This window comes from Polistes fuscatus, unplaced genomic scaffold, assembly GCF_010416935.1.
Source record: "Polistes fuscatus isolate 324 unplaced genomic scaffold, CU_Pfus_HIC Scaffold11, whole genome shotgun sequence".
Classification (NCBI taxonomy): domain Eukaryota; kingdom Metazoa; phylum Arthropoda; class Insecta; order Hymenoptera; family Vespidae; genus Polistes; species Polistes fuscatus.
The window spans coordinates 3,511,957-3,524,542 of record NW_025113009.1 but is presented as its reverse complement, the minus strand read 5'-3'; the positions used below and the strand labels follow the sequence as shown (position 1 = coordinate 3,524,542).

General features: G+C 28.8%; 1 protein-coding gene across 1 annotated transcript; it reads left to right on the top strand.

The window, feature by feature from the left end:
* Nucleotides 1-11,277: 11,277 nt before the first annotated feature.
* On the top strand, nt 11,278-12,400 carry LOC122526373 (DNA repair protein xrcc4-like). The gene is made up of 2 exons (XM_043649752.1): nt 11,278-11,416; nt 11,477-12,400. The coding sequence occupies exons 1-2, from the start codon at nt 11,285-11,287 to the stop codon at nt 12,338-12,340; spliced, it is 996 nt and encodes a 331-aa protein (XP_043505687.1). The 5' UTR covers nt 11,278-11,284; the 3' UTR covers nt 12,341-12,400.
* Nucleotides 12,401-12,586: the final 186 nt, after the last annotated feature.

Below are 12,586 nucleotides of genomic sequence, written 5' to 3'. Positions count from 1 at the left end.
CTCTCTCTCTCTCACTTTCGTTCTCACTCTTTGTATACATTTCTGTATGGTTTAAAAAAAAGAATAACGCTTACCTCGATGAATATGAAGATAAAAAAGAGTAAACACAATTGTTAGACAGAGTATATGTATTCCTGCTGGACTCTCCTAATGCTAGGTACCTAAAAAAGGAAAAAAAAAGATTACATTAGTATAACATAAAGAAAATCAAATATATGAGTGTATGGTACGAGCTACCTATACTATGCATATATGCCTGTATGTGTGTGTATGTGACAGGAATCGAATTTATACGAAATACGATCTTTGAATATATAATTATGAAAAATAAGTAATTAGAGCATCATTAAAGATGGTAGTAATTATCGATACCATGAAAAAAGCTGGAAATTAAAGAAATATTGTTAAGTAACATTGGTGAGATTTGGCGGCACGTCGAGATATATCGATGTTACATTCTCACAGATATCGTCCGAATTTTTAATATTTCGTTTGAAAACACTCACGTATGAAAATCTTGTGTGTAGCTATCGTTTGATATATAATAGAAAGGTGTAAAATACTTTTTAATTACCTGAGTTAAACGAGATGACAGGTATACAAAATGGTGGTCGTCGCTGTGACGTAGCCGCAAAGAAACGAAGCGACATCTGCTGCGACCAATGGCTACTTGAGATTTTCCATTTTTTTCATCTATTATAGAAAAATATCGAATAGTTAAAAATAGTATATAGGAACATAACAATTGTCGAAATATATACTTTATTAATCCAAACAATGAAAATTGAACATTATAAGTCGATATCCATAGAAATGATGCTGTAAAACAAGATATATATGATTGCGTAGAAAAATGCATACCAATGTACATGGAATTTTTTTCTACACAAATATTCTTTATCCTCGACATTACGTAATCTTTCGATTATATCATTTGGAAGTCATTTGCTAGAAGAATCTATTAGTATATAGGAAGATTATTTACGTTAGAAAATATTTTTTAATTACCTGAGATTAACGGGACGACGTAGCATCCGTCCGATCTCCAGCACCGACGCCGCGAAAAGAAAGAGGAATGATCAGCAAAGAGCCCTGATTGGCTGATAATTATTGCAAAAGAAAAAGATGACCAATCAGAAATTCCCAATTACCATATAGAAATGTATTTCACGCACACGTACGTAACTCGCCTTTCTTCATGACCACTCTAGTCAAGCTTGATATGATAATTTATTTATTAAATAAATAAAAAATTTATTCTATTTTACTATTTAAGGTACACGTATCTTGTTAATATTTAAAAAATAACGAAAAGAATAAAGACAATATGCACTATAATCCTTATCACATAGAACAGAAAAACATACATAATTTATTTATTACAATAATTAAATATCAATTTTATGAATTATTATAATTATCTAATTACTAATCCAATTAATAATTATTGTTATCTATTTTATTTTTCTATTAGGTGTATACGTTCCTTGATAATATTAAAAAAATAACGAGTAAAATAAAGACAATATACACTAAAAACTTTATCACATGGCAACGTTCTGATTTAAACATTCCTTCAATTTTTATGTAATTGTTTAAACTAATATACATTTGTTTTAACATCCCTGTGCAATGATGACTTTGGATAATAAAATTTTTATCCAGAAAAATATCACATTAAAATTATTTTATATTCAAAGTATATTAATAAGTATGTAATGTTTAAACCAGTACATATGCGTTTAAACAATCTGAAATATAAGTAGAGTGTATCAGAATATTTAAAAAATTGTTAAATAATCGATAGGAATGTCTATTGTTGTCTAAAAGCTAGGAATATACGATCTATGTACCGTCCCCTTCGAAATCCACCGTTGAAATGAGCTCTTGTCCTCTATGAAAGTACTTTTATTAAACGTTGTTTATCTGACTTTCCTAACGTTACGCATGTGTATAAAGGGTGTCATACATCTAATACATAATATTTAAGATTGTAACGTTCTTATTTTAGTATCCTTTTAATTTTTGTGTAATTATTTTAATGCTCCTGCGCAGTGATGACTTGAAGGGTAAAATTTAGCTGCAATATAAGAAAAATGCATTGGTGCATTAAAATAATTGTTAATGTATACGTTATGTACACGTATATGGAAATGAAAAAAGAAAAAACATTTCTCTAAACAATTATACAACTAATATATTAAAACAATTAATAAACATTATACTAATGGAAAATGTGAATTATTTAAGTTTACCATTATGATAGAAGAAAGCTGAGGTGTTTGCTCGTTTAAGTACTATAAAAAAATTGCCTGGATTCATTTTAAAATCTTGTAAGTTCTTCTTTTATGTATGTACTTGATATACGAAACAATAAAAAAGCATAATCGATGCTGTGCTTCTTAAAATCTTCAAATACTTGCAAATCTGAAAATCATAAGATTGTATTAGTAAAGTATCAAGTTTTCCTTGTTAATATTTAAAAACTAATGTGTAAAATAAAGACAATATACACTAAAAACTTTATCACACTGCACAGAAAAACACACGAAATTTTTTTATTTAATAAATCAAAAATAATTTTATTTTCCTATTAGGTGTACACGTTCCTTTATTATATTTAAAAAATAAGGAATAAAATAAAGAGGTTATACAATAAAAAACCGCACAGAAAAACATAATCGTATAGAAAAGAAACCTCGTTGCAGATATTTTAAAAACAATTGACATGAAGCACTATAGCCATCCTCGAAGAATTAAAATAACAAGGATTTTTCCATATAAATACAGAATATGGGAATTTATACTTTCATAGTTGGCATGTGAGATTTCAATTGTTTTGTTTCAATTAATTTTAATTCTTTAATGATGGCTACAGTGCCTTATGTCAATTGTTTTAAAGATTTCTATAACGATGTTTCATTTCTATACGATTTTGTTTTCCTGTGGTATGCGATGTCAATTGTTTTAAAAATATCTGCAACGAGGTTTCTTTTCTATATTATTGTGTTTCTCTGTGCAATGTGACAAAGTTTTTAGTGTATATTGTCTTTATTTTGTACATTATTTTTTAAATATTAACAAGGAACGTGTTACACGTATAATAAACACTTATATATTTAATTTTCTTTATATTATACCAATGCTATGTTATTTTAAACTTTTTTTAGGTTTCCAAACATTGGTAGAATACACCATGAATATACATACTCATTGTCAGTCTAATTGCGTTTACTTTTCTATCTAAATAATAATTGTGATTACTTTTTTATATTGACATCAGTTGTGGTAAGTTTATCTCTATTCTTTTATAACATAAAGAATAGTAATATAAAAAGTATGAGAAGGGGAAAGAGAGAGAGTGATATCTTATACAAATATCATACATAGATATATATAGACTCGTTCAGTTTGCTTGATACTTTACTAATACAATCTTATGATTTTCAGATTTGCAAGTATTTGAAGATTTTAAGAAGCACAGCATCGATTATGCTTTTTTATTGTTTCGTATATCAAGTACATACATAAAAGAAGAACTTACAAGATTTTAAAATGAATCCAGGCAATTTTTTTATAGTACTTAAACGAGCAAACACCTCAGCTTTCTTCTATCATAATGGTAAACTTAAATAATTCACATTTTCCATTAGTATAATGTTTATTAATTGTTTTAATATATTAGTTGTATAATTGTTTAGAGAAATGTTTTTTCTTTTTTCATTTCCATATACGTGTACATAACGTATACATTAACAATTATTTTAATGCACCAATGCATTTTTCTTATATTGCAGCTAAATTTTACCCTTCAAGTCATCACTGCGCAGGAGCATTAAAATAATTACACAAAAATTAAAAGGATACTAAAATAAGAACGTTACAATCTTAAATATTATGTATTAGATGTATGACACCCTTTATACACATGCGTAACGTTAGGAAAGTCAGATAAACAACGTTTAATAAAAGTACTTTCATAGAGGACAAGAGCTCATTTCAACGGTGGATTTCGAAGGGGACGGTACATAGATCGTATATTCCTAGCTTTTAGACAACAATAGACATTCCTATCGATTATTTAACAATTTTTTAAATATTCTGATACACTCTACTTATATTTCAGATTGTTTAAACGCATATGTACTGGTTTAAACATTACATACTTATTAATATACTTTGAATATAAAATAATTTTAATGTGATATTTTTCTGGATAAAAATTTTATTATCCAAAGTCATCATTGCACAGGGATGTTAAAACAAATGTATATTAGTTTAAACAATTACATAAAAATTGAAGGAATGTTTAAATCAGAACGTTGCCATGTGATAAAGTTTTTAGTGTATATTGTCTTTATTTTACTCGTTATTTTTTTAATATTATCAAGGAACGTATACACCTAATAGAAAAATAAAATAGATAACAATAATTATTAATTGGATTAGTAATTAGATAATTATAATAATTCATAAAATTGATATTTAATTATTGTAATAAATAAATTATGTATGTTTTTCTGTTCTATGTGATAAGGATTATAGTGCATATTGTCTTTATTCTTTTCGTTATTTTTTAAATATTAACAAGATACGTGTACCTTAAATAGTAAAATAGAATAAATTTTTTATTTATTTAATAAATAAATTATCATATCAAGCTTGACTAGAGTGGTCATGAAGAAAGGCGAGTTACGTACGTGTGCGTGAAATACATTTCTATATGGTAATTGGGAATTTCTGATTGGTCATCTTTTTCTTTTGCAATAATTATCAGCCAATCAGGGCTCTTTGCTGATCATTCCTCTTTCTTTTCGCGGCGTCGGTGCTGGAGATCGGACGGATGCTACGTCGTCCCGTTAATCTCAGGTAATTAAAAAATATTTTCTAACGTAAATAATCTTCCTATATACTAATAGATTCTTCTAGCAAATGACTTCCAAATGATATAATCGAAAGATTACGATAATGTCGAGGATAAAGAATATTTGTGTAGAAAAAAATTCCATGTACATTGGTATGCATTTTTCTACGCAATCATATATATATCTTGTTTTACAGCATCATTTCTATGGATATCGACTTATAATGTTCAATTTTCATTGTTTGGATTAATAAAGTACATATTTCGACAATTGTTATGTTCCTATATACTATTTTTAACTATTCGATATTTTTCTATAATAGATGAAAAAAATGGAAAATCTCAAGTAGCCATTGGTCGCAGCAGATGTCGCTTCGTTTCTTTACGGCTACGTCACAGCGATGACCACCATTTTGTATACCTGTCATCTCGTTTAACTCAGGTAATTAAAAAGTATTTTACACCTTTCTATTATATATCAAACGATAGCTACACACAAGATTTTCATACGTGAGTGTTTTCAGAACGAAATATTAAAAAATTCGGACGATATCTGTGAGAATGTAACATCGATATATCTCGACGTGCCGCCAAATCTCACCAATGTTACTTAACAATATTTCTTTTAATTTCCAGCTTTTTTCATGGTATCGATAATTACTACCATCTTAATGATGCTCTAATTACTTATTTTTCATAATTATATTCGAAGATCGTATTTCGTATCAAATTCGATTCCTGTCACATACACACACATACAGGCATATATGCATAAGTATAGGTAGCTCGTACCATACACTCATATATTTGATTTTCTTTATGTTATACTAATGTAATCTTTTTTTTCCTTTTTTAGGTACCTAGCATTAGGAGAGTCCAGCAGGAATACATATACTCAGTCTAACAATTGTGTTTACTCTTTTTTATCTTCATATTCATCGAGGTAAGCGTTATTCTTTTTTTTAAACCATACAGAAATGTATACAAAGAGTGAGAACGAAAGTGAGAGAGAGAGAGAGAGAGAGAGAGAGAAAATAAGAAAACAAAATATTCTATCTACGGGCAATAACGAATGTGTACGTATATTCCAGGAATTTCTCGAAGTGAGAACAGAAGAAACGAAGACAGCCGAAAACAAAACGAAGACAGCCGAACGTTCGACATGAAGGACGCGATTACGTGTTCATTCCTGATCAGTCCTTCAACGAGCTAAGATCTAACGAACGTGACGTATTAAACTATTATATATATATATAACGTTATCGATTTTTATTAACAATTTTTACTGATATTAAATACTTTATATGTAATTTTATACAAGTAGTGAGATAAAGGCAATTAATATTGCTTGAATTTATATTGATTCTTTATGATAAAATATCTTTAAAAGTGTGCAATGCCTTCAGGAATGATTCACAGGATATATTGTTCTATAATCTTTTTAGTATGTTTCAGCTTTTCAGAGTTTTATTTAATTTTATTTTATTCATCGTCATCCTAAGGGTAGGATACCCATCCTGCAGTCATCAATGAAGACTAAAAGTAAGTATATTTTCCTATTAAACGTTTCTATGATAACTTTAATGGTTTTTTATTATAACGATGATATTAATTGTTCTTTTTCTTTTTCTGTTTCAGAACATCATTGCAATCGAGCGCGTAGGCAATGAGGTACTCGTGTGTTGCATCGTAAAAATAAAATATAAAAGAATCGGAAAGTAGAATCAGTGTTGTACGTCGTATGTAAAGTTTCGTTTTTCGGGTAAGAAACTCCGTAAGTTTCTTCTATTCGGTTTAAACGTGTGCTCATCGTCATCCTAAGGGTAGGATACCCATCGTGCATTCATCACTGAAGAATAAACGTAAGTCAATTTTTATTTTAAACACTTTCTCAATAATTATAATAATTTTTTTATTTACAACAATGATATTTATAATTTTGTTTTTATTTCTGTTTCAGATCATCATGGGAATATATCAGTGTTGGAAGTGTTTGTGAATTGTGTTTGTGAAGTGTTGCAAGTGTTCGTGCATTGCTATCGTGCGCGAAGCAATATACGGGAGTGTTGTATCGTTAAATATAATTAAAATCACGGATTAGAAGCACGTTCGTTCGTTTTCATTTCAATTTCGTCGCGTTCGCGAACTATTTTTGAAATATATATTAAATTAACTGCGACCAAGGCAGTAATTGCATTAGAGTTTGTTCGAGTAAAGTTATATTTTTATCTTTAAACAGTCGCACAGACTGTTCGCGTATTAGAATCAGTGCATCAATGAAGATTTTTCTACTTGCATTGACTGTGTGCAAAGCAGTCTTTGAATTAGTTGTTTAGAATCAGTGATCGGGCGTAAAACAAATTAAAATCAAACGCGAATTAGAATCAGTGTTGTTCGTCGTATAATAAAATTTCGGTTTCGCGATAAGAAACTCATCTATAGTTTCTTATTTTCGTTTATACCGCGTTTTTAGATTCACGCGAGGTGCATCGCCATGGTGCAATTGAATTTCATCCCATTGGAATGCATTGTAAGTATCTATTTTTATTTACATTTTATTCGATTTTATTTTATATGATTTTAGATTATATTGCAGATAACTTATCGTTTTGTTCTATTTTATTTTACAGATATGACGACGGACTTTCTACCTTATCAAAGATGTGGAATGAATTCTTCGATGGATCTTCGATGGATCTTCGATGGATCTTCGATGGATCTTCGATGGATCTTCGATGGATCTTCGATGGATCTTCGATGGATCTTCGATGGATCTTCGGTGGATCTTCGATGGATCTTCGATGGATCTTCGATACTCGCATTCTACAATACTTGCTGCGAAGTAGGAGTGTTTTGGAGCCATCGTAGAACTTCTTATGCCGTGAGTTAAAATTTAAAGTCCCTCCGGTGCTCAATCATGTCGAGGATGAAAGGTCCTAATCGGCACGAGTTACTGGTTGTAATTATTTAAATAAATTAGTGACGAGCACATGAGTAATTCCTTTCTAGGAGTTACTCATGAAAATTGTATATTATATTGTATATTGTATTGTATATTTTATATAGTTCAGGATAGGTTTTCTTGTCTCACCGGTTAAATTCATTTAATTAATAATGCAATTAATAAATGCACTTTCTTTTTTATTACGTGTTTTGTTCGTGGTTAGTAGTGGTGAAATCGAGCATTTATTTACTCGTTTTTGTCCAGAAAAGCATGTAATAAATGTCTTACATGCATTGCTCGTACTTAGTTTATCTAATCGCGATTAATTTTAATATATCGATACTTCGATATTATAAATAAATGAGCAAGAAGACAAACTCATTCGCGACGGATAGATTCTAGCAGTTAAGTGGTGGCTCAAAGCCCAGTTCTTTTATTAGAACAGCCAACTTAATGAAAGGAGTCGTCCGAGGTTGTTTATATATATTTATTTTTCTCTTTTAAAATTCTTAAATATTAAAAAATTAAATTTAACAATTTTTGCATAATCAAAAAGTCAAATCCAAATGACTTGTAAGTCTTAGCCCGCTTAAATGAAATAAAATGTTTTGATATATGTTATAAAATAAAATGTTTTTATGTGTTCATATATATATATATGTTAATCATGTTTTTTAGATCAGGATTTTCAGCTTCTAATATACTAATCTCCCGTTTCTCCCCCCTGTACTTTCTGCGTTCTCATCTATGCGTGTGCCCAGGTGTTACTCGTATGGGTGAGAAACGGTTAGTATAGGTTTAGTTTTAAGTTTTTCCCCTATTGGCGGCTGTCATTGTGCTAGTGATTGCACGATGTACTTTACACCTGTGTGTGCGTATTAGGTAAAGTGTTTTGTACATCGTTTCGCGATATTTTTTAATTAATACATCATTTAATACTGAGAACACTACTTCTACATATCACGTGTGATATGACAAATACGAGTGTTTCTATATTTTTATATTTATATTAAATTTTTCTACTTTTTTTTTGTAATAAAATCGTTTTGAATAGTAGAGTTACCGCATTTATTTGTGGAAACTATGATATACTCGTATATAACTAGTATGCAATATATACTAGTGTATACTTGTATTTTTGCATTAGTCATTTTTGCAATAATCACTAGCCTTGACAGACGATTACAGCATTGGTACGTACTCCCATAATTTTAGAAAACACGCGTTTGAACTAGGGTGTCGGAGGTGCCCCGGGGCATGCTCTCTAGTTTAGGCTTTTGCACCCTGGTGGTATGTGAGAGAATCGTGGAGTGAGTGGGTGGGTATGTACGTATGTTTGATCTTTTTAGATATTGCCAATATACAGGCAGGTAGCATACTTAGGTGTGAATGTTTATTTAATTTGTAAGTAGGTAGAGACCGGAGAAGTCGCGCGATTGTAATTTTCACTCGGGAGTGGAAACTTTCTTCTCCGGATATTATACAAAGTTTCAGCAACCTTTAGATTCATTTATCATTTAAATATTTCTTTTATTTTTTCCATATATTGCTGATACTCTGTACCGCGAGACATAAATCAGTATCGAACGATTCAAAAGTCTTTGCGTTTTCTTAAAAATTAATTTTTTTTCGAATAAGTGAAGATAGCTGAATACGTTGGATACTTACTTAATATTAAGTATATTAATGCTTTGCTCTTTAGTAATTCCTACTGAAAATACTTCATTTGTTATATATGTATAATAAATACAAAGTAGAATAAAGATAAAAGATAAAAGTGGTCGAGTAAAAATGCAAGACCATAAGATGTGTGACAAAGTTTCTGCTTTTGTTTGATATTATTTAATCTTTTAAATGCAAAGTGTTAATAATAGGTTCATCGATTAGATCAAATATCTGTTGAGGCATTCGAGTAAATGTAATTGTACGATTTGTGGATTTCTTTAAGCTGCGATTGTTCAGCAAATGCATTATAAAATGCACTTAGAAAAAGCCTCACAGCAGCGTTTAGGGCATGAAGAAAGAAGAGGCATTATGCCGAAGAGGCCCCCACTTAAATGTGGCTGAAGAGGGCAACTACTATTGAGACTGTTGAGTTATTTTCAAAGGTTCAACAGCAAGTTCGAACTCTTCGAAGATAGCTCTCTCTAGTCTCATATTTTATATTTTATTATATTACTGTGTTGCTCGTCATTAATTTGTAGTTGTAATTGGAGATGATGGACCATTCCGTCTCCTTGGGACACCATACTTGTGTCCCTCAAAATCGTCAAAAAGATGCATATGTGTTTAGTTAGAGTCAAAAATATTAAAATTTTCGTATTATTAAATTTTCAAGCTTAAATAACGTTCGGTAAATATTACAGTAATTTCTGTTTTCTTGTTTTGTCTTTAAATTTTTCACTGTGTTCGTATTTTATTAAATTTGCAATTTTTCTTTTCTATATAATGCAATTTAAAAGTATTTCACAATAATTAATAGATATTATTTTTTTTTAATAACTTAGTGTTTTTACTTTTCCTATTTTTTTTATTTTTATTTATTTTATTTAAATGTAAAATCACGCGTTTAAATTTAATTTTATTATAACAGTAAATAGAAATATGGTAAAAATAAATATAGAATTCAATTGAAAAGTGCATCTGCCAATTGGACGATTTATATGTCAGGCTATTATATCACTTGATTGTATGACTAATATAGTTTTCTTTTTGTTACAGGTGATCGTCGTTGGATTTAATAACAAACCTTTGAGATTTTCTTCTGTTTGAACGTCTTAAATGACTACTTTTTAAAATATATGTACATATGCATTTCTGAAGGCACACACATGTTTATATATACACTAAAAGATTAAATATAATTCTACAATTATATTAGAATTTAACTATACTATATATATTATAGCAAAGAATATGTCATATACTATCAAAGAATACAATATTCTTTGATAGTATTGTACCGTCATCGCGTTAAGTACCTACTCTCATCCACTAGTGGTCCCCACATAATTAAGATGATTTTGATTACGCGAAAACTGGACTTATTATCTTCTATGTGCTTCTGTATTCTCTGGTTATACCATGTGATTTTCTACCGTTTTTTACAATTTAAGAAATTATAGGTTATGTTTGTGATATTATGACAGAACAACTTCACAAATGTGTGAAACAAATATAATATTAATTATTATTAGTTTTAATATTTAATACCAAAGTATTTTTCTATAAATTAAAATGAGTTTATATTTACAAGGTGATATTTAAATTAATTCTAATCTTTAAAAGTTTATTGCAAAAAATCTTTGTATGGAGATAATGGATCATTTAAATAGGTTATCTTTTTGTTTTACATGAAGATATTAATACAAATAAATCTTTAAATATCAAATGACATTTCACTTTTTAAATAACAAAAATAAGTAATTTAATCTTGGTTTAAAGTTTATTAACATTTAAAATAGATATTATTTAGAATGTTAAATATAACTATTACCCAAATATCAAATAAAATTGATGGGACAAAATATATCTTATATACCGAATGGACGAATACGTGTTTTAAGATTATTTTACTTAAATCATCTGCAGCTCCATTAATGGGAGAGGTAAATTGAATTTTCTACGATTATTATTTTAATATTATGCAATAAAACGTAATCTTTCAGATGCTTACAAATGATATCAATTTTTATTCGGAACAACATTCGAAATCATTTAACAAATATTTGGAGGAAACCAAAGATGCTTTTTCCGGTAAAAATACAGAAATACAATACTTCCTTCAAGATAATAAGTTTGAATGGAGGAAGAATAATAGATGGATTTTAGGAAAGATTACAGTATGTCCAATTTCAAATATTATTGATATATCAGAAACTTTATACGGTATATTAGAACAACAACAACAATTACAAGGAAATATTTCAAAATTAAGAATCCAAAATGATTTTCTGACTAATGAGAAAAATAAATTACGCGTTAGCATAGATGAAATGATAAAAAAAAAAATTGACATGGAAAAGGAACTGTACGAAAAATTTATTTTAATTTTAAATGCTAAAAAGAAAAAGATCAGGGAATTAGAAAATAAATTAAAAAATACAGAACGTACGCAAAAGTCAATATATGACACAAGCACAGATCAGAGCGAAGACTCAGATACGAACAGTAAGAGTGCAAAAAATGTTAAATCAAAATTTAAAGAAGCGGTATCTAATAAATGCATAGATCAAAATGAAGATTCGGATAATGAAAATATAGATTCTTTTTATAATACTCGCAAAAGAAGTAAATTAACGGGTAAGGAATTTGTAAACGAAATGGAAGCGACGACTAGTTCAGTGATTGAGAAACAAAATTATTCTGAAAGCGCTTCAAATAAGAAAACTAAATCTATGTTTAATACATCAGTATCAAGTAATGAAAGTGAATGCGAACTTGTATTAAGAATGCCAGATACATGTACAAATAAATTGATTTTAAGTAATGTAGATTTTAGGGAAGAATCAGAAGAAGAATTATTTTCTTAACAAATATTTTTAATGTTGTACATGTACATAGTATATTACACAATTCTTAATTTATTTAAAAGTAATGTGCAATTTATTCAATATCTTCTATTTATGCAATAATATTGACCAAATCAATAATAAATTAATATAATTTACAAAATGAAAATTTGTATAGTTGTAAAATTTTATCGAAAAAATGTATTTTTTTGAATCGTGAATCAAGCAAGATATATATAATATAGCAAATTGTATGAACAATTGTTC